The sequence below is a fragment of the Bos indicus x Bos taurus genome, chromosome 17 (genome assembly GCF_003369695.1).
Source record: "Bos indicus x Bos taurus breed Angus x Brahman F1 hybrid chromosome 17, Bos_hybrid_MaternalHap_v2.0, whole genome shotgun sequence".
In the NCBI taxonomy this organism is placed as follows: Eukaryota; Metazoa; Chordata; class Mammalia; order Artiodactyla; family Bovidae; genus Bos; species Bos indicus x Bos taurus.
In genome coordinates, this window is record NC_040092.1 from 30,356,775 (window position 1) to 30,381,010 (window position 24,236).

At 38.7% G+C, this 24,236-nt stretch overlaps 1 protein-coding gene across 2 annotated transcripts in view; it reads right to left on the reverse strand.

Annotated features, from left to right (window-relative positions):
* The window catches only part of PDGFC (platelet derived growth factor C), a 252,700-nt gene that overhangs the window by 54,887 nt on the left and 173,577 nt on the right, over nt 1-24,236 (reverse strand). For both annotated transcript variants that reach the window (XM_027567214.1, XM_027567213.1), the window contains exon 3: nt 6,874-7,054. In XM_027567214.1, the coding sequence (XP_027423015.1) occupies nt 6,874-7,054 (181 nt within the window). The remainder of the gene's footprint in view (nt 1-6,873; nt 7,055-24,236) is intronic.

Below are 24,236 nucleotides of genomic sequence, written 5' to 3' on the forward strand. Positions count from 1 at the left end.
TTAAACCTAAATTTTTATTTGTTCACATCAGTTTAATATAATAACACAGGAATGCAATGCAGTTTGTTATGAAGATTTATGATTCTTAAAAATCTTGAATACATTTTGACATTTTCTCTCCTATGGGACTTGGGTTACGATACTGTTATTTATTTATTTATTTTTCCTTCCCCTGAGAAAGTGAACCAATGAATCTGATGCCTTGTTTGAGAGTTAGCTGGAATTTTTCTTAAACTGAACAACATAAAAGCAAATCTGGCCTTCAGGTAAGCCTCTTCTTGACAAGATCATAATCGTGATAAACCTACCGGCATATCCAGAAGGAGTGGAAAACATCTCCTCCCTCCTTTCTTGCCCCCAAGGCCAATATTCACTGAGTGGCTCTGTACCCCTCATCCTGCATAATTAATAACTCCTTTGGTGATCAGTCATGCATTCCTCAATGGCCCCTCAGGCCTCAAGTGTCCTCTGAGCCTGCCCGATGGAAACCACACACCCTCTGCTCCCAACCTGTCGCCCCTTCACTTCCCACACGTACTTCGCAGGAAAGCTCACTGGGTCAGGAGAGCACACGCTGGGCTGCAAGTGGTTGTCATACTTACACTCATTCTCCCACATACATCCATCTCTGGGTATAATTTTACTAGTAAGAAGAAAACGTGTGTGATATCCAACAGGTGCCAGTTATACATATGAAAAAAGAAAAAGTAACACAGGGAACTAGGTTCAATATACTGTGATAGACCATAATGGAAAAGATTACATAAGAAAAGAATATATCTATATCTATACAGATATGTATAACGGAATTACTCTGCTGTACAGAAGAAATTAACACAACACTATAAATCTACTGTATTTCAATAAAAATGTAAAAAGATTAAACAATAACCTTTGGTAATTTAAGAAAATTAAAATTAAAATCATACTAATAATGGAACAAATTTGGAAGCAACTTAAAGGGAAGATGAGTTGCATGGGATTGTATTAAAGAAGCCTTCGATTCATTCATATTCCACCTTCCTCCTCCTTTCCTTTATTTTCAGACAATAAAGGAAAGAAGATCAAAATATATGGAGTCAAGGGGACTTCCCAGGTGGTCCAGTGGTTAAGAATCCGTCTTGCAATGCAGGAGATGTGGGTTTGATAACTGGTCAAGGAACTAAGATCCCATGTGCCATGGGGCAACTAAACCCAGGTGCCACAACTACTAAGCCTAAGCCTGTGAGCCACAACGAGAGTGTGTGTGCCACAACAAAAGATCCTGCAGGATGCAGTGAGGAACACGTGTGCCACAACTAAGACCCAATGGCCAAATAAATAAATAAATAAATTGAAAAATTATATGGAGTCAAGTGGTATGGTAGCAGCTCTAATATCTATTTTTTTGATCTAAACTGATCCAGTCATTAAATTGAAAAGGAGAGCAAATAAACTGTTGAAAATACTGTTACCACTTCTGATCAGAATGCTTAGGTTAAAACTCTTTAAAACATAATATTCAATAAAACCATTTTGAAAGAAAACAGCAGTAGTTTAATCACCCTTCAAAATACTAACCAGATTGGAGAAAAAGAGTCCTCAAAACTCAGAACCATTAAAAAAGTATGGATTACAAGTAATATTATCAAGAAGAATAGCTCTCTATATAAATAAAACCATTAAAAATATTCAGATCTGGATTTATACATTTTGTTTCAAAAACAGGTATGGTTTTGTGATGTAACTGCCCGACAAATACATATTTTAAAAATAAATACTGTTTCTTGGTTAACAAAAAATATGATACATATTTTACATGAAGGCCAAGATTTTTTAAAAAATAAAACTTTTCACAAAGTTTTTGATATGAAAAAAGATGTTATTTTTCAGCCTTTGTAGGTTTAACATTTTAAAATAATGGTGCTTATACTACAGTACACAAAGTAAAACATACATACTCTATTATAAATTACTCCGAAATTAAACAAGAAATTTTCTTTTCTTTCTAAGAGATCTGAAATGTGCACTGGCTCTCAATGTGTGTGGCCTCCAAACAGAAACAAGCTTGCACTGTTTTATTTCAGTTTTGCTTCATTTCTTCCCAAACAATCTCTCACTGCTAATCTACAGGGCCTTTTTTCCCCTCTCTTCTAGCATAAAGGAAACAAAAATCAAAGACATTATTAACTCCTTATGCACCATTGGAAAGCTGAATATATATCCTTTGCCCTGGTTTTCTTTTCCATTACTTATTAATGGAGCATGACTGGAGAATATACATTTCCACAAATAATTCTTGAAAACTGCATGAAAATTCTAAAATTTTTAATGTGTGTAGTCAATCTGTTAGTACTTTTTAAGCTCTTAACAACTAGCCATATAGTTTCAGGTATATATCTTATGCTAAGTTTTTCCCTAAACTAACACTTAGTCTATAATAACTACTTGAAAGAGCAAAATGGGAAGATGAATTTTATTTATGTCTTAGTCTAAGGTACCTGGGAATCAAGAAAAAGTATTAGAAGTTTAATATTTCAAAGGAAAGAATATCTATATACAATATATGTAAAATATACTAAGGACTCCTCTCGTGGCTCAGATGGTAAAAAATCTGCCTACAAGGTGGGAGACCCAGACCAGCATCACTTTGTTCACAATAGTAAGGGATCCCTTGTTTCACTGTATGCTCTCATTCACTAGTGGAGTGAAAGATAGTGGGTGAATCATCTTACAAAGGTAAGCACAATTGTTAATGGAAACACGTGTGACAAAAACTGCTTCTGAGAATTTTAACTAATGCATTAAAACTCTCCTGCTAAGATGTATGGTGATCAGAGCCATGGAATTTTAAAGGCTGACTAGAATCAAATATTCATTCAAGCTCCCAAAAAAGGACTGCAGAGTTCAGTCTTATTTGTTAAATACAAAAGATATTAAAATAAACTTTCTTTATAATTATCCCAGAAAAGTGCTATTATACTCCACAGTTTTCTATGTATGAAAAGATGCAAAATATTCATTCAGATAATTATTAAAAAGCAGGAACGATGACTATGTACATCAATGCACATGACATCATAAGTAGGCACTATTTAACTACTTGGGTGTCTAGTCTCCAACCAAAAAAGATGCCAATTCCATTCTTTAAAGAGGGTAAGCATCATGGTCCTTGGCAACAGAACATAACACACCAGGCCAAGGAGAATATTTGGTGTCATTACTCTATTGTTCAGTTTTCTGGTTTATGAGTCATTACTACTGTGCAACATACAGTAAATGAGGCAGCTCCATGGGGTTCACAGACCCTCCAGGAGCAATGGAGGATGAGGTACCACTGAGCAGCTGCACAGCGACAAACCTCAAGGCACGAAGTTCAGAGCCCACTCGGGACCTGTGCTGAATATCGTCTTTAGTACAAAACCGAGAAGCCATCAGGCCAGTGGCCCCTTGGCTCTACCTTGCACTGATGAGTTTACAGTCAGTGGGACTATGGCCTCTGGGGAGCTGGGGGAGCTAATTATGAAGTTCATCTCTGGCCAAAAAAGGAAGAAAAAAAAAAGTATGAGTGATGATCCAGGGGTTCAGAGGAGCACTTGCCCCTGAGCAAATGCCACAGAACTTTAAAGCCTATGCTCCAAAAGGCAATCTTTCCCCCTGAGGCTTTCCTTCACTGATACACAGATAAGACTGATGGATGCTGTCCTGTTGGCAAGGATGCAACGGGGCAGAGGGACAGGCAGGGAGGGGTGCCATTAGCGATGCATGGTGATAATTCAAAACACTCCGTGAAGTTGCAAAGCAAAATTACTTGTCAAATTTTCACCTAGCAACTTCAGGCAGTTATTGAGAGCAGAATGGGTGTGGCTGCATGGGAAGAGAGATGGGTGCATGCAATTAGGACAAAGGATAAAGGAAGGAATGGCAGATAAACTGTCAGAGAAAACTTAAACCTGAAAGAAAGCTTGTGACACGGTACAATTCATGTACCAATGATCACTCCAGAGAGCCCACCACATCACATAAGGCAATGCAGGAACCACTGTCCTGTTCTCTCATTTCTCTGTCCCTAGCTTGCTGGCTTTCTAAGCAGAAAGCAAACTAGAATAAGGGCTCCTGTGCTGTTTTTCCCAGGCAGCCATCACTGGGCAACTTAGATACAAAGAAAGACACGGCTCAACAGAGCCCAGGAGTTTGTCAACCCCCAGCCCCCAAAGTCCATATTTACAATTCATTCAGCTATTTCAATAATGATCTAAAAATGCACTGAGTTTAATTTTGATGATGCGATCAGTGATTGACACCCTTTCCACCCAGAATCTGGAAATGAAGTTCCTGGTATTAGTCACAGTGAATCTCTGGTAACGAGTCAAATTCAGGGGGCAAGACCCTTTCTGGTCCAGAGGATGGGTGGTACTTACAGCAGATCTTCTATATGTCTTTATCTCATCTCCAGGCTCAGGAATCTGACATACACTTACATATAGAAACACAAGTGTCAGTGAACCTGCTGTTACAAGTTAAGCTGAGGTGACTGTGTTGCATGGTCAACTCAATGCTCAACCACTTACTGAAAAACTGTAACGGGGCTGGGACTAAACGAGGCCTTGTACATTTCCTGTTTTTGTCTTTATATATTTAATTTCCTCCACACAACTGCATGGGCTACACAATCAGAAAACTCATGAGACCATAAAATCAGAAAAAGACAACCATTGGTGTGGGCATACATATGTTTTCACTTTCATGTCTTATTCTGCGGGATGATAATAGGTTGCTATCAATATAATATGAAGATGCTAGCTGATTTAAAATACAAATAACTTATCAGTTTCAAGTTTATTTTTGTTACAGGTTTGGGGTAAATCAAATCTTCTATATGATTCAATATCTATCATTATGTTTTATAGCAAAATTTGATTGTTTCATATTTAAATATATAAGAATATTAGCTGTGCTAAAACCCAAACTGAAAATATGGACTGCATAACTTTGTGAAAGTGTAGCCATGGCCTCCAAGGCTATTTTAGACTTAAAACAAATATTAAACTCACAAATTCTGTGAAGCAGAGTACTGTGAAAGGATGATAAATTTCCAGTGGCTTCATTCAAGCTAAAAATCACAGTATCAATGCATTTTTAAATAAGTTCATCTTTGTCTACCATTAACACTTTTCTAGATGAAATTATTAAATTTTATTAAAGCTACTGTATATTTAAGATAAAGATACCTTAAATAATCTATATAAGGAGACTGATCGAAAGTTACCATATAAAATTCATAACATATATTTTAGAAATATCTCCCTTATCTTAAATTGCACACAATAAACAATTCTGTTACTAAATAAATAAAATTTTCATTTTCCAGCTTTAATTTAAATATTGTTATTTCATTTCAGATGTATCTCAAATAACACTTAATTTCACAATTTAATCAGTGGCTTAAATAGTATTTCCAGAACTGAGTGTGGGTAATCAAAAAGGGAAACTTCTGTTTAATGTTATAATACAAATATATTAAGCAAAATATTGATTCCATATTTTCTAAATTACCTCATGAATTGCTAGTGTGCTAGGTATATTCTTTTATAAACAGTTAGGATATACGTATTAACTAAAGCATGTAATTCACACCATACTGTGCTCCCAGTGTGCAATGATTTGCTAAATCTGTCAAAACCATTAATGGTATCAATTTTATACTGTTTTAAGTGGTGATGGTGATCATATTTGAGTAGTATACTAGGGGACATCACATTTGTACTTCTGAATTGCTATTATAAGTAGAATGGGATAAAAATAGCCAAAATGATTTCAATACTTTTGTTATAGTGCAATAAATAGATACAAATGTTTACAATAATACATAAAGGGTACAAGAAATTGTGACACAAATGAAAATAGAGTAACAATTATAATCAGAGAAAATAGATTTCTTAAATTCCTGTAAGAATTTTGAAACTTCCCTATTGGGGCACAAAGGACATAAATATTATTTAACCAGGATAAACATTAAGATAAGTAGGAAAATTGAGATTACTGCTTTTAAAATATATATTTTACTAAAACATTGATTTGAAAAGAATATTTAACACATTTTGTTGTTGTTCAGTTGCTAAATTGTGTGTGACTCTTTTGTGTGCCCATGGGCTGTAGCCCACCAGGCTCCTCTGTGTATGGGGATTTCCCAGGCAAGAACACTGGAGTGGGTTCCTATTTCCCTCTTCAGGAGATCTTTCGAACCCAGGGATTGAACCCGCATCTCCTGGGTTGGCAGGTGGGTTCTTTACTATTGAGCCACTAGGGAGTTTGCTGCTGCTGCTGCTGCTAAGTCGCTTCAGTCATGTCCGACTCTATGCAACCCCATAGACGGTAGCCCACCAGGCTCTGCCATCCCTGGGATTCTCCAGGCAAGAACACTGGAGTGGGTTGCCATTTCCTTCTCCAATAGGGAGTTTCAGTTCAGTTCAGTTCAGTTCAGTCGCTTAGTCGTGTCCGACTCTTTGCTACCCCACGAATCACAGCACGCCAGGCCATTTTCCAAAAAAAAAAAAGATGAAAAATGTCATGGATGTATTTGTAAGGGACCCACCTAAAAAAATCAACTTTTGGTGGGTATGGAAAGAAATAGAAAGAACAATGTCACCTTAATGGGGGAGAAAAAAATAAAACATCATATAAAAGCACTAACTCTTAAGGCAATACAGACACTAAAGACTTAAAGTGACAACACGCACGTTATTTGTGATAACTATAGTGACACTTATGAAAAAACATCAAGCCAGAGAAAGTTTTTGGTTCTTGGTTTTCCTTAATCTCGTGTTTAAGAGGGGAAAAATAAATAACCAAGTCTGAAATGCATACATAGGGGCATCTCTAAGTGGTACTTACTGGCATGACAATGTTGTAGTGGATGCAGAACCCGGGCTCCGAGGGAAAATACTCATCAGATACAAATCTGATCCTGATTTGATTTCCTTTAGAAATCTGCTTTCCTGGCACACTGCCAGACCCACACCAGCGCCCTAAAATGGTTCCATCACTTGGTTCTTCAACCTCTACAAAATCATACCTGCAAGAGACCAGGAGAAAAGAGACATAAAACCATGACCTGTTATTTTAAGAATTCAAGGGAGTGAGTTCATCTCAAATTTAACTGTGTAAATAGAATAAAATATGCCAAAGATGAGACACAACTGAAAAAGCATTCTCAATTAAAGAAAGATGAGTCTTCTATTCTAAGCCCTCCATTCTTGTTGGTAAGGAACTCCAAATTCACTAAACAGCCACGTCAAACTTAGACATTTTGTATGTAGCAACCATATCTGACACTTTATGAATTATTCAGTTTAATTTCCATTTGGATATGGCAGTTTTGCTCTACTCTTAATTTCCATGATTATTGTCCAACACTTTCCGGCAGTAACTCCTTCACCTGGTCAGATTCCTTGCTCCCTATCCTCATCTGTGTCCAAGCTTTTCTAGAGCCTCTTCATTATATACATATTCTCCAAATCCCACTCCGTACTACATTGCCTCTGTGAGACCTTCGTGTGTCCTCAGCTCACAGACGTCTTTCTCTTTCTGTCAAACACATATTTTCAACATTTAACTACATATATGCACGTGATACATCTAGTTGGCTAGGCTGTAAAACTCTTGAAGAAACGATTCAATTCTCTTGTGGTTCTAGTTTACACTGCATTACACATGGCATCTTAAACCTAAGCAGTGAATGACTAATACTTCTCTAACCACTGTTACCTTGGGTTTGAAGGTTTCGATCAGTGGTACTCATGGAGAGCAGAGTTGCCTTATAGAATGTTCCAGAAATGTGTAGAGGCATTTTAGGTTGTCTCAGTGATGGTGGATGAGGAGGGCAAGGTCCCTGGACACCCAACACAGGAGAGTCCAGAAAACGGGTATTCACTCCACACCCTCCAGGCCTTTCAAACAGTTCACTGGACATTCACATAAGCAACATTCTTGCTATTGTCCATCTGAGTTTGCAACATAATACTGTCTCACATATAAAAGCAAATATGTTTCAAAGGTTTAGTTTAAACCCAATTTTCTAGACATTCAACTATCAAATAAGTTGAACGAAGTGTCTATGCTTTGGAAAAAGAATTACTATTCTAGAGAATCAAACCACTAACAGGAGCATGACTTATACTCTGCATCATGATGAAAACAATTAGACATACCCATTTAGTCTATTACCATAGCTATCGTATACACAATGAGTCTGTTACTTAAAAGATACAAACATCTGACTACTTCATTTTTGTGCAATTAGGCATGTGTATCTATGTACTTAAATGCATTATTTTAATATAAATTACTGCTGTTATGTCAACTTTACATAGCATGTAGGCCTTTATATCTATTTTTAAACAACTGCATATATAAATAGAGGATCACTGTTATGAACTGCATTTCAGAATTCTTAGGACATTGCCAAATTTTTCTTAAGGGAGGTCTGGCGTGGATGAAAACTATTGGTAGATTTTTTTTAGAAAGTCTAAAACCAGTATATACCAGACAACGAAAATTAATATATTTTGCATAGTATAGAATTTACAGAAGAAAAAAATGTTGAAAAAGGACAAAGTGCATAACAAACCAATTATACTTATAAATCCTATTCTAAATAATTAGCCAGAACTCTCTAATGGAAACTATACCTGTTCCAACCTAATTTTTCTTGTCCTTAAATAGGATAGTGCAACCTGACTCACAGGGATATTTTGAGAAAAGGGAAATGGAACAGTTCCTGAGCAGTGCTGAAAGCGTTGTGCTATACAGCTGCCAGTTAACAGTTTGCCCCACATCCCTACCCAGCACATATTGCCCCTACTCCATACCTATAACCCTGAGAGTTTGAAAGCATAAATGAGAAGAACTCAAATACCAAAGGGAGAGAGCACTTCTGCTCTATCACATGACAAGTCCAGGATATAAATTACAAATGCATAAGCCTCCTTAGGACAACCATCCCAGGAGCCTGCTCTAAGTGTGTGGTGGGAACAATAAGTGGAGCACAGGGGAGGAAGACGAGGGTAAAACAGACTGGGTGGTTATTTCAGACATATCTGGTACAAAAGTTGATAACCAGCATTTTAAATCAAAGAGTAATGTTTATATCAAGATCGTTTCCATGTGGAACAAAGCTGCTATTCACAGAGCATGTTTGCTCTGTGCTTGGGAGGGAAACTGGCTGATAGACGTCACCACCAGGACTAGTTTGCAGAGAGCTGGTTTCAGGCTGGTCAATCATTCTGTGAGTATTTGTGAAGCATGGACTTGGTACAAAGTGTTTGGCTAGACTCTCAGGGTGCAAATATGAAACCACAGCTCCTGTGGGCTCAGGGTCCATTAAACCCTGGCGGGTGCTCTAATGAGAATGCGTAGGAAACACTGTGGAATGCTGGCAGGGTGAGGGAAACCCTACACGGTGAGATTAGGGTCGGCTTACAAGGCAGCATCTGGGCTGCTGGGGGGAAGAGTTGGGGGAAGGCATTCTAGCAAGAAGCACAATCCTGAGGATGTAACAGAAGAACCCCAGGGCCTGGCTGGTTGTCTGTGAGCACAGGATGGAGCTCAAGCTGAGAGGACAGGTGCAGGTGAGGCCACCTTGGGATTCCAGGGTCGAATGTGAGAATGTTATTTTTTAGACCAGTGTTGAAAGCAGGGAAGCACAGTTTAAAGAGGTTCTATGTTACTTTAAAATATTTAGGTCAACATTTAATTAATTAATCTTTTAGGCACTACCTGTATTTTTTTCATTTTTAATTCAAGTATAGTTAATTTATAACCTAATAATTTCAAGTGTACTTGAAAAGTGATTCAGTTCTACATATATACATATATATATATATATATATATATATATATTCAGATTCTTTTCCATTATAGATTATTACATATAGTGAGTAGAGTTCCTTGTGCTCTACCGTCGGTCCTTGAGGTTTATGGGTTTTATGCACAGTCGTGTATATGTTCACCCCAACCTACTGACTTATCTCCCATCACCCCTTCCTGCCCCTTCCCACCCCTGCTCTTTTCCCTTTGGTAACCATAATTCTGTTCTCTATGTCTGTGAGTGTATTTCCATTTTGGAAATAAGCTCATTTATATCTTTTTTTTTTTTTTAAGATTCCACATATACATGAAATCATAAAATAGTTGGGTTTTCCTGCCTGTAAATCACCATTTGGAAAAAATTGAATTTCACAGAAAAATCTGAATTTCAGGCTTTCTTAAAACAAACTTGAACATCTGGTCTTTGCCAGATGTTCAAGTATTCTTTGCCCTGGTGTGGCTCCTTGTGGGCTCAGGTCTGTAGAACTGGCATCCACTCCAGGAGAGGAGGGTCCTTTCTCTCACTCACAGCCTCGCCCCAGCACCTGTGTGTCAGGCACATAGATTGTTCACTACCTGAGGTCAGGATGGCCTTTACTCCTTCATGGAAATGGAGGCTAGGCCAGGGAACATGCTCTTTCCAGTTTTTAAAAACCCCTGTCTAGTTTCTTTAAAAAACCCTGTCTAGTTTCTATGGTGCTTTTTTTTTTTAGTACCCAGATATTCACTGATCTCCATCACTTGCCCACATGGGCATCTGAGTTTGCAGCCTACAGGGCAGCTATTGGAAGTTTCAGTGAGGGAGCAATATAGACACAGGATCCCAGTACACCTGAGGATGCCAGGAAACCACATCATCTCAAGTGTGGGTAGGAAGGAAGAACTTTTAACAAAAAGAGCCTGAAAAGGAGCCATCAGGGAAGCAGCAGGAAAACCACTGTGACAAATGACACAGAACCAAGAGAAAAGGGAGGGACAGGGTCCATCCAAGCAGAAGTGGGCAGATCATCTACACCAAAGAGGACCAAAGAGGGTAAAAACCAAGAAGCTCTCCTGGGACCTGGCAATTACGAAGTCATTTTCAATCAGCTGGTTGGGTGAATGCATAAGATCAAAACACTACTTCAGATCTTTTTTTAAGAAAATTATTTAGTTTTTATCAGCATATAGTTGGCTTACAATTGCAGGTGTACAGGACAGTGATTCAGTTATACATATAGATCTATTGTTTTTCAGATTCTTTTCCATGGTAGGTTATTATAAGATGGTGAGTATAGTTTCCTATGTTATACAGTAGGTCCTTGTTGATTATCTATATATCAGATCAGATCAGTCGCTCAGTCATGTCTGACTCTTTGCGACCCCATGAATCGCAGCATGCCAGGCCTCCCTGTCCATCACCAACTCCCGGAGTTCACTCAGACTCACGTCTATTGAGTCAGTGATGCCATCCAGCCATCTCATCCTCTGTCATCCCCTTCTCCTCCTGCCCCCAATCCCTCCCAGCATCAGAGTCTTTTCCAATGAGTCAACTCTTCACATGAGGTGGCCAAAGTACTGGAATTTCAGCTTTAGCATCATTCCTTCCAAAGAAATCCCAGGGCTGATCTCCTTCAGAATGGACTGGTTGGATCTCCTTGCAGTCCAAGGGACTCTCAAGAGTCTTCTCCAACACCACAGTTCAAAAGCATCAATTCTTCGGCGCTCAGCCTTCTTCACAGTCCAACTCACATCCATACATGACCACAGGAAAAACCATAGCCTTGACTAGACGAACCTTTGTTGGCAAAGTAATGTCTCTGCTTTTGAATATGCTATCTAGGTTGGTCATAACTTTCCTTCCAAGGAGTAAGCGTCTTTTAACTTCATGGTTGCAGTCACCATCTGTAGTGATTTTTGGAGCCCAGAAAAATAAAGTCTGACACTGTTTCCACTGTTTCCCCATCTATTTCCCATGAAGTGGTGGGACCGGATGCCATGATCTTCGTTTTCTGAATGTTGAGCTTTAAGCCAACTTTTTCACTCTCCACTTTCTTATAATAGTATGTTAATCAAACCTTCTGAATTATCCTTATTCCAGCCATTTTTAAAATAACTGTCTTTCTAAGGCAACTTCCCTGATGGCTCAGATGGTAAAGAATCTGCCTGCAACATTTGGAAGATCCCCTGCAGAAGGAGATGGCTACCCACTCCAGTATTCTTATCTGGAGAATTCCAAGGACAGAGGAGTCTGGCAGGTTATAGTCCATGGGGCTGCAGAGACTCAGATGCCACTGAGCAACTAACACTTTCTAACAGAAACATCTCAAGAGATAAGAATATCATTTATAAGGAACTTAAAATTAACAACTCACATAACTATTTTGCTGTACATAATTTCCTTTTGATTTCTGTTAAAAAAGAAACACCACTGGACTTCCCCAATGGCTGAGTGGTTAGGACTCTGTGTTTCCACTGCAGGGATAGGGGTCGGATTCCTGCTCAGGGAATGCCATGTGGCACAGCCAAAAAAAAAAAAAAAATCACGACATTATATGTGTTAATCTCTTAAGTAAGCCTTTTAAAAGTATGTAAAAAGAGTTTTTAACCACACTAGGAAATATTTAGATTATAAATGTTAAGCATGTATTAAGGAACAAATAAGTCTTAAACTTTGTCTTAGCTAACTTGTACAAAAACCACTGTCAAGTACATTATTACTTGTTTCATGAAGACTTTTTACTGAATTTGATGTCATTCAAAAAAACACATAGCCCTAATATTTATAACAATTTCTGGATTTGCAGTGAGATAGCTGGCAATTCATTCTCACAAGCTCATACAAGTCTGAGGCATACATTTATCACTGTGTTTTAAAGCTCTACATAGTTTTGCATTCCATGAAGTTAAATGAGATGAACGTCTAAAAAATGCTATGTCCTTTGCCTTAAAAATAGTAGAACTTAAAAGTTTTGCTACAAATTGTTTCGTGGTAGATTAGGCATTTTAGGATTTTTTTTTTCAAAAGTGGAATCTATGACAATATAACTATAAATTTCATCCATATATTCTACCATTAATTGTACGAGACAAAACAGTAAATTCTCTTGCTAAAAACAGCATTTTAAAAATTTAAATTATAGTCAAATCATCTAAAACAGAGCCAGTGAAAATCTACCTGGGATGCATCCCCATGTCTCATGGTTTTTTCAAAACAGAAAAACAAAACAAACCATAAAAATTATTGCCACTTGATTCCGTATTTTTCTCCAAATTGTTTATGAGTATGGTTGTACTTTGGCCACCTCATGTGAAGACTTGACTCATTGGAAAAGACTCTGATGCTGGGAGGGATTGGGGGCAAGAGGAGAAGGGGATGACAGAGGATGAGATAGCTGGATGGCATCACTGACTCGATGGACATGAGTCTCAGTGAACTCCGGGAGTTGGTGATGAACAGGGAGGCCTGGCGTGCTGCAATATATGGGGTCGCAAAGAGTCGGACACGACTCAGCGACTGATCTGATCTGATCTGATGGTTAGAAAAGGACTAATGCAGTCAATCCAACTGTCTTCCACAATAATTTGAAATAATTCTTTTTTCTTATAGAATGCCATGTTTGGAATATGGACTTCATTGCATAAGCTGGTTGGCTGATACAATACAGCACAGTTCAAAATATTAGGAAGAAAAGGAAAAGAGAAAACAATGATAAAGATTATCTGTGAACCTCAGCCAAATGAACAGAAGGAAAGAAAAACAAACAACGTTTGACCCATAAATGTAAAATTACAAAACAATCATCTCAGGTTCAGAAATCTACACATGCCCAGGTGACTTTTCTGGAGACACGGTAATCCCTATAATACACTCTCAGGTATTAATTTCCAATGTGCACAATTGCTCACATCAGTATTTAAGGGATTTACTAAACCTACATTAAGGGCCAATCAAACATCACTTTCTCAAGGAAACATGATACAGGCACATAGCGCTAAGTGGTTTATAATGATCACTCCCTTTCTCTATCATACCCCTGGGGACCCAGGGAGGATTTATGTCCTTTTATGTTTAACAAACAAGTCTGGTATTGTAGACAAAATTTTCTTTCTCATGTGGGAATTTAAAAACTGTGAAGATAGGAGGGTTGCTGAGGAGTAAACCAAAGAAACAAATTCCCTTGTAAACACAATTGTTTGACACCCACCTTCCTTCAACAAAAATAAACCAACCTTGCAAGACAGGCTATTTCTAGTTCATACTAACTAAAACCCTGTCAATTAAATCTGCCCTGAAAATGATCAGACCTGAAGGTGGCATGAAACTCTGCCAACAAGTAAACATGCATCTTAACAAGGCCTTGCTCTGCATGTGTCAACGGGAGCCTGGGCTTGTTGAGAAAGGCAATAAAATTAATAAGATGACAATTACCCAACAGTGCTCACTGGCTTACACTTCAGCTTAACAGAAGACAACCCAGACCCAGAGTAAAAGCTTTAAATCCCCATTTGGACACATCCATGCTTTACCTTATAATGAAAATATGTTTTAATAATTATACATCATACACATATACATTGGTCTCTATATATTAACTCATTTAATCTTCACAAAAATCATAAAAGGTTGATATTTTCATTGTGGCCATTTTATAGATTATAAAATATGGAAAAGCTAAGTACCTGGGCAAAGCCACAGAGCAACTAAGTGTAGAACAAAGGCTTCAGTTTTGACAGTTGAGCTTCAGATCCCATGCTCTCAAGAGCCAAGTCATACAGCCTACTATACTTAAAACACGTCTACTTAACTATACTTGCTCTATTTTGAGAGCTAATGGTGTAGAATTCACATGCCTTTGTTCAGACTGGCCACATGATTTTGTTCAGTGGCTGGAGAAACATCAGTTCAGTTCAGTTGCTCAGTCGTGTCCGACTCTTTGAAACCCCATGAATCACAGCATGCCAGGCCTCCCTGTCCATCACCAACTCCCAGAGTTGGTGATGGAGAAACATCAAGGATCATTCAAATTGAACTGATCAGTCAACTTGAGAATTTGGGCATACCTAGCTATAGATATTTATGTTAACTGACTCAGGGATGTTTATTTCTAAGCACTCAAAATTCTTTATGGAGAATTTTAAACCTACACAGTGAGTCAAACAAAGGAGAACATTTAAGAGAGAGAACAACATAAGATGGAGTAGTTCTCAGGAAAATACAAGAGTTCTATATGTAAAAATGGGGATGTTGTACATGTACATGGTGGACTGCACACAGTAGGAAGTGAATAATTTTAAATTATTACTATGTAAAAATACTGGAAATATATAAGCCATAAGTTCAGTCCACAAAGATAGAAAAATTAAAAAAAAAAAACAAGAGAGTATAAGATGAAAACAGGTAAAGACAAAACTATAAAAGATATATTCAAATATAAAATTAGGATTCAGAAATAAAATCAGAATAAAAGAGATGGTTCTCAGAAAGGGGCGGGGAGGGAGAGAGAGAGATGAGGAGAAAATGGAAAGATACAGAAGGGTCAACAATTTACATACACAGGAATGATAAAATCACAGATAAAAATGGATTTCACATCTGCAAATATGCTTTAGGTAACACTATACCAGTTAAATCTGAAAGGCTAAATGACATGGATGCCTTACTAGGAAAACATAAATTATAAAGCTTGACTAAAAAAACTAGAAAAAGTGAACAGACTAATAACACCAGAAGAAAGTGAAAAGACTGTCAAATCTTTATCAATAAAAAAGATGCAATTGCATGAAGTTTATAGAAGAGTTCTATTTGATTTTAAAGGAATGATAATTTCAATTTTATACAAGAAATTGTAAAAAAAATTTTAAGGTAGATATTCACTCAATTAATTTAAAAAAGGCTAGCCTAAATTTTATGAATAGAGTTAACAATACTGTATCATATAGTTGGAAGTTGCTAAGAGTGGATCTTAAATGTTCTCACCACAAAAAAGAAGTAGAGTGATCTGACAGTAAGGGGCTGTGAACCAACCCATAGTGGTAACCATATTGCAACATACAAGTATATCAAATGAACATGCTGTAGGTCTTAAATAAACACAATATTACATATTAATTACATCTCAATGAGACTAGAAAAAATAAACATTTATAATAAATGGGAAAAAGTATTATGTCCTAGTTTTTTGAAATGCCAATATCAAACATGAAAAATGAAGATCAATTTCATTCATAAATGGAGGGAAATGCAAAAATTCTAAATAAAATTTAATCAAATATCATCGAACAGTGGATTAAAAGATATAATGCTTCTTAACAGAGTATGAATTTAGTTCATAAACTTGAGGATTAATATAAGAATAACTTTTAGAATATTCAAAGGAGAAAAACTATACGCTCATATTAATAAATATTGAAAAACATAATAAATCAAATAGATAAAAACTGAGTCAACTGTGAAGTGCAGGAAATATTTAAATCATGGTAAAACTGGATAACATAAATTAACTGCAAATAGTACATTAAATAAAACCAAATTCATTCTCATTAAAGTTAAAACAAAGGCAGGACTGGCCAGTCTATTGTTTTTCAGTATTTTGGAAGAAAGATTTAGCTACTTTAATGAGAGGAAAGCAAATAAACATAATAGAAACAGAGGAAAAAATTATCGTTGGTGCTCAGTCGCTCAATTATGTCTTACTCCTTGCGACCTTTTGGACTGTAATCCATTAGGCTTCTCTGTCTGTGGGTTTCTCCAGGCAAGAATACTGGAGTGGATTGCCATATTCTCTTCCAGGGAATCTTCCCGACCCAGGGATTGAAACCACATCTCCTGCACTGCAGGTGGATTATTGACCACTGAGCCATTGGAGAAGCCCCCAAGATGATGCTTCAATTCAGTTCAGTCACTCAGTCGTGTCCAACTCTTTGTGACCCCATGAATCACAGCATGCCAGGCCTCCTTATCCATCACCAACTCCCGGAGTTCACTCAAACTGATGTCCATCAAGTCGGTGATGCCATCCAGCCATCTCATCCTCTCTCGTCCCCTTCTCTTCCTGCCTTCCATCCCTCCTAGCATCAGGGTCTTTTCCAATGAGTCAACTCTTCGCATGAGGTGGCTAAAGTATTAGAGTTTCAGCCTCAGCATCAGTTCTTCCAATGAACACCCAGGACTGATCTCCTTCAGAATGGACTAGTTAGATCTCCTTGCAGTCCAAGGGACTCTCAAGAGTCTTCTCCAACACCACAGTTCAAAAGCACCAATTCTTTGGCACTCAGCTTTCTTCACAGTCCAACTCTCACATCCATACATGACCACTGGAAAAAACATAGCCTTGAATAGACGGACCTTTGTTGGCAAAGTAATATCTCTGCTTTTGAATAAGCTGTCTAGGTTGGTCATAACTTTCCTTCCAAGGAGTAAGTGTCTTTTAATTTCATGGCTGCAATCACCATCTGCAGTGATTTTGGAGCCCCAAAAAACAAAGTCTGACACTGTTTCCCCATCTATTTCCCATGAAGTAATGGGACCAGATGCCATGATCTTCATTTACTGAATGTTGAGCTTTAAGCCAACTTTTTCACTCTCCTCTTCGACTTTCATCAAGAGGCTTTTTAGTTCCTCTTCACTTTCTGCCATAAGGATGGTGTCATCTGCTTAGTTCACAACAAATCCCTTAATGCATGTTGATGTATGGCAAAACCAATACAATATTGTAAAGTAAAAAAAAAAATTAAAAAAATTAAAAAAAAGAACAGATTTTACTCTATAAACATAGAAACTGGAAATGCTTGGGCATCATCCTGCTATGGGGAGCAGTGGCTTGAGCATGGGGGGAGAGGATGTAAAGAATGACTCCAGGCTGTGAATATCCTGAAGACCTGACAGAGATGGTATGGGTGTGAGAGAAAAACAGGTGTCAAAGATGACTTCAAGGTTTTTGGCTTTTAAAAATCAACCAGAACTAAAATAGAATTTAGTTATCTCAACAAACTTGAGATCAATATACAAGGATCAATAGTATTTCTTACTGATATTATTTAAAAAAAAGAGTAACTGATTAGAGAAAAATGTCAAAAATGTGTAGTAATGTATTTAACCAATAAAATATACTTTATGAATAAAGGCAAATGATATTACTAAGTGACAAAAAGGCATGCATTTACAGTTGTCAATTGCCCAGTTGTGTCTGACTCTTTGCCACTCCATGGACTACAGCATGCCAGGCTTCCCTGTCCTTCACAATCGACCGAAGTTTACCCAAGTTCATGCCCTTTGCATTGGTGATGCCATCCAGCCATCTCATCCTCTGATGTCCTCTTCTCCTTCTGCCCTCAGTTTTTCCCAGCATTAGGAAAGACTTGCCTTAGGAAGACTTTCATTAGGAAACAGCATTTCCAATGAGCTGGCTGTTCACACCAGGTAACCAAAATACTGAAGCTTCAGCTTCAGCATCAGCTCTTCCATTGAGTATTCAGGGTTGATTTCCCTTAAGATTGACTGGTTTGATCTCCTTGTTGTCCAGGGGACTTTTAGGAGTCTTCTCTAGCACCACAGTTTGAAGGCATCAATTCTCTGGCATTCTGCCTTCTTTACTGTCCAGCTTTCTCAACCATACATGACCACTGGGAAGACCTCAACCTCTGTCGGCAGAATAATGTCTCGGGTTTTCAACACACTGCTTAGGTTTGTCATAGCTTTAATGCCAAGAAGCAACCGTCTTCTGATTTCATGGCTGCAGTCACCATCTGCAGTGATTTTAGAGCCCATGAAAAGGAAATCTGTTACTACTTCCAATTTTTTCCCTTCTATTTGCCATGCAGTAATGGGGGAGGATGTCATGATCTTAGTTTTGTTTTGTTTGGTTTTAGTCTTAAGCCAGCTCTTTCACTGTCCTCCTTCAGCCTCATCAAGAGGCTCTTTAGTTCCTCTTCACTTTCTGTCATTAGAGTGGTATCATCCGCATATCTGTGGTTGTTGACGTTTCTCCCACCTATCTTGATTCCAGCTTGTAACTCATTCAGGCATTTGTCATGATGTGCTCAGCATATAGGTAAAACCAACAGGGTGACAGCAGACAGCCCTGTTGCATGACTTTTTCAATATGGAACCAATTAGTTGTTCCATACAGGGTTCTAACTGCTGCTTTTTGACCTGCATATAGGTTTCTTAGGAGACTGGTAAGATGGTCTGTTATTCCTATCTCTTTAAGAACTTTCCACAGTTTGTTATGATCCACACAGTCAAAGGCTTTATTGTAGTCCATGAAACTGAGATAGATGTTTTTTTCTGGAATTCCCTTGCTTTCTCTATGATCCAGTGAATGTTGGCAATTTGATCTCTGGTTCCTCTGTTTTTCTAAACCTAGCTTGGACATCTAGAAGTTCTTGGCTCACATAATGCTGAAGCCTAGCATTAAAAATTTTAAGCATGAACTCACTAGGATGGGAGATGAGTGCATTGTCTATGGTTAGAACATTGTTTAGTACTACCCTTCTTGGGAATTGGGGTGAGATTGACCTTTTCCAGTACTGTGGCCACTGTTGGGTCTTCCAGATTTGCTGACATACTGAATGTAACACCTTAATGACATCATTCTTTAGTGTTTCCTATAGCTCTACTGGAATTCCATCACATCCACTAGCTTTATTAACAGCAATGCTTCCTAAGTTCCACTTGACTTCACACTCCAGAATGTCTGGCTCTGGGTAACTGACCACAGCATCACAGTAATCCGGTTCATTAAGATCTTTTTTTGTACAGTTCTTCCATGTATTCTTTTCATCTTTTCTTTACCTCTTCAGCATCTACTAGGTCTCTACTGTTTCTGTCCTTTAATGTGCCCATCTTTGAAAGAAATAGTCCCTTGAAATTTCCAATTTTCCTGAAGACATCTCTAGTCTTTCCCCTTCTGTTGTTTTATTCAAGTTTTATGCACTGTTCATTGAAGAAGGCCTTCCTGTCTCTCCTTGCTATTCTTTGGAACTCTATGTTTAGTTGGAGGTACCTTTCCCTTTCTCCCTTGCTTTTTACTTCTCTTCTTTCTTCGGGACTTCCCTGGTGGCTCAAAAAGGTAAAGCGTCTGCCTACATTGCAGGAGACTCGGGTTCAATCCCTGGGTCAGGAAGATCCCCTGGAGAAGGAAATGGCAACCCACTCCAGTACTCTTGCCTGGAGAATCCCATGGACAGAGGAGTCTGGTAGGCTACAGTCCATGGGGTCGCAAAGAGTCAGACACGATTGAGCAAAAGCCTCCCCTCCTTCAGAAACCACTTTGCCTTCTTGCTTTGCTGTTTCTTTGGGATGGTTTTGTTCACTGCCTCCTGTACAATGTTATGGACCTGTGTCCATAGTCCTTCAGGCAGACTGTTACCTAGATCTAATCCCTTGAATCCATTCATTACCTCCTCTGCATATTCATAGAGGATTTGATTTAAGTCATACCTGGCTGGCCTAGTGGTTTCCCCCCTTTCTTTAGTTTAAGCCTGAATTTTGCTAAAAGAAGCTGAGGACCTGAGCCATAGTCAGCTCCAGGTCTTGTTTTTGCTGACTGTATGCAGCTTCTCCATCTTGGCCTACAAAGAATGTAAACAATTTGATTTTGGTATTGACCCTTTGGTGATGGCCATGTGTAAAGTCATCTCTTGTGTTGTTGAAAAAGGGTGTTTGCAATGATCAGTGCATTCTCTTGGCAGAATTCATTTAGCAGTTTCCTTACTTCATTTTGTTCTCCAAGGCGGTACTTGCCTGGCATTTATGTTAACTTTTACCAAAATCCCAAGTCTTTTAAAAAATTTGTGCAAAATAATAATCACAACAACAATGCAAGAAACATGGAATACACACTATTTGCAGGTACTTTATGAATATTAACTGACTCAGTCTCCAACACAATGTTATCTTAGCTCTGATTATTAAAACCAGATTAGAGATGGGGAAACTGAGGGGTACAGAAGTAACAAAACAAGTCACACAGCGAAGAATAATGGGGGGAAGGGACCACGTTCCAGGCTTCAGAGCCCATATTATTAGCCATTGAACATACTGTCTCTAGATAAACAGAAAAGAACGGGCCCATAGAGCGCCAAGAATTCTGATGACAATTCCCCAGATTTTGTTCTTCTAAATGAGGATAATACTGATTAACATTCAAGCTTGTCATGAAAAGTCAATGAGAGAATGTACCTGAAGTAATAAGAATGATGCCTAAGGAGTAAACTTCTCGATAAGTGGTATTGTTTTTAATAACTGATCAGCCCTGGGATTTCTTTGGAAGGAATGATGCTAAAGCTGAGAAACTCCAGTACTTTGGCCACCTCATGCGAAGAGTTGACTCATTGGAAAAGACTCTGATGCTGGGAGGGATATTTTGGGGGCAGGAGGAGAAGGGGATGACAGAGGATGAGATGGCTGGATGGCACCACTGACTCAATGGACGTGAGCCTGAGTGAACTCTGGGAGTTGGTGATGGACAGGGAGGCCTGGCATGCTGCGATTCATGGGGTCACAAAGAGTCGGACACGACTGAGGGACTGAACTGAACTGAACTGAACTGATCAGCACAACCACAAATGCAATGACTCCACTCTGTGAAATTGCAGATCCAGAGCTCCTCATCCAGCCCTAAGTTGCAAGGTCACAACCTCTGGCTCCAGGCAGACCTCAGAACCAGCCCCTCTGGGCTTTCTTCTCTCTGTTACAGAAACATCACCTTGTTTCATTGCCCAATTCCTGAAATTATGCCAAGATTCAGGAGCTCACTTTGCTGTGTCAACTGCTGAGAACTCCCTCTGAAGACAAAGCTCCTTTCTATTCTGAGGCCCACTTTTAGTCATCATTACTATCAAATAATTATTCTTACAATAAATCCACAAGAACACATGCACTTGCCTAGTGTGATACTTTGTGGTGTGTGGCTATTTATTAAACAGGTTGTTGTTCATTTGCGAAGTCATATCTGACTCCTTGCAACCCCCTGAACTGCAGTATGCCAGGCTCCTTTGTCCTCCACTATCTCCTACAGTTTGCTCAAATTCACATCCATTGAGTCCATGCTGCTATCATACTTTGCCACCCTCTTCTTTTGCCTTCAATCTTCCCAGCATCAGGGTCTTTTTCAATGAGATGGATATTCGTATCAGGTAGCCAAAGTATTAGAACTTCAGCTTCAGCATCAGGCATTCCAAAGAATATTCAGGGTTGATTTCCTTTAAGACTAACTGGTCTGATCTCCTGGCAGCCTAAGGGACTCTCACGATTATTCTCCAGCATCCCAACTAGAAAGCATCAATTCTTCGATGTTTACCTTCTGTATGGTCCAACTTTCGCATTAGTACTGATTACTGGAAAAAATATAGCTTTGACGATATGGATCTTTGTGGGCAAAGTGATGTATCTGTTTTTTAATACACTATCTAAGTTTATCATAAGCTTTTCTTTCAGAGAGAAGCCATCTCTAAATTTCAAGGCTGCAGTCAGCATTGCAGTGATTTTGGAGCCTTCAAAAATAAAATTTGTTACTGCTTCCACATTTCCCCTTCTGTTTGTCATGAAGTGATGGGGCCAAATGCCATGATTTTAGTTTTTTGAATGTTGAGTTTCAAGCCAGCTTTTTGACTCTCCTCTTTCATTCTCATCAAGAGGTTCTTCAGTTCCTCTTCATTTTCTGCCATTAAAGTTGTATCATCTGTATATCTGAGGCTTTGATATTTTTCCCAGCAATCTTGATTCCAGCTTGTGATTCATCCAACTCCATATTTCACATGATGTATTCTGCATATAAGTTAAATAAGCAGGGTCACAATATACAGCCTTGTCCTTCCCCAATTTGGATCCAGTCAGTTGTTCCAAGCCTGGTTCTAACTGTTGCTTCTTGAGGTTTCTCAGGAGACAGGCAGAGTGGTCTGGTATTCCCATCTCTTTAAGAATTTTTCACAGTTTGTTGTGATCTACACAGTCAAAGGCTTTAGGAAGTCGATGAAGCAGAAGTAGATGTTTTTCTGGAAGTCCCTGGCTTTCTCCATGATCCAACTGAGTATTGGCAATCTGATCTCTAGTTCCTCTGCCCCTATTAAATTCAGCTTGAACATCTGGAAGTTCTCAGTTCACATACTGCTGAAGCCTAGCTTGAAGGACTTTGAGCATAACTTTGCTAACATGTGAAATGAGCACGATTGTATGGTAGTTTGAAGACTCTTTGGTATTGCCCTTCTGTGGGGTTGGTATGAATGAAAACTGATCTTTTCCAGTCCTGGCAACTGCTGTTTTCCAAATTTGCCAACATATTGAATGCAGCACTTTAACAGCATCATCTTTTAGGATTTGAAATAGCTTAGCTGCAATTCCATCACCTTCACTAGCTTTGTTCATAGTAATGCTTCCTAAGGCCCACTTGTCTTCACACTCCAGGATGTCTGGCTCCAGGTGAGTAACCACACCATTGTGGTTATCTGGGTCATAAAGACCTTTTTTGTACAGTTCTTTTGTATATTCTGGGCTTCCCTTGTGGCTCAGCTAGTAAAGAATCCACCTGCAATGAGGTGGGAGACCTGGGTTCAATCCTTGGGTTGGCAAGATGCCCTGGAGAAGGGAAAGTCTACCCACTCCAGTATTCTGGCCTGGAGAATTCCATGGACTATACAGTCCATGGGGTTGCAAAGAGTCAGACACGACTGAGCCACTTTCACTTCATGTATTCTTACCATCTATTCTTGATCTCTCCTGTTTCTGTTAGGTCCCTACCATTTCTGTCTTTTATCATGCCCTACCTTGCATGAAATGTTCCTTTAATCTCTCCAATTTTCTTGAAGAGATCTCCAGTCTTTCCCATTCTATTGTCTTCCTCTATTTCTTAACATTGTCCATTTAAGAAGGCCTTCTTATTTCTCTTTGCTATTCTCTGGAACTCTGCATTCAGTTGGGTATATCTTTATCTTTCTCCCTTGCCTTTCCCTTCTCTTGTCATCTCCTGCTTGACCATATCCTGTTTACCTTGATTCATGGACCTAACATTTCAAGTTCCTATGCAATATTGTTCTTTATAGCAACTGAACTTTACTTTCACCACCAGACACATCCACAGTGGAGCACTGGTCCCACTTTAGTCCAGCTGCTTCATTCTTACTGGAGTTATTTGTAATTGCCCTCCACTCTTCCCCAGCAGCACACTGGACACCTTCTGACCTGGGGAGCTCATCTTCTGGCACCATATCTTTTTGTTTTTTCACACTGTCCATAGGGTTCTCCAGGCCAGAATACTGGAGTGGGTTGTCATTTCCTTTTCCAGTGGATTATGTTTGTCAGAACTCTTCACTATGTACCTGTCCATCTTAGGTGGCCCTGCACAGCATAGCTCATAGCTCTTCATTGAGGCAAGCCCCCTTGCCAAGACAAGGCTGTGATCCATGAAGGG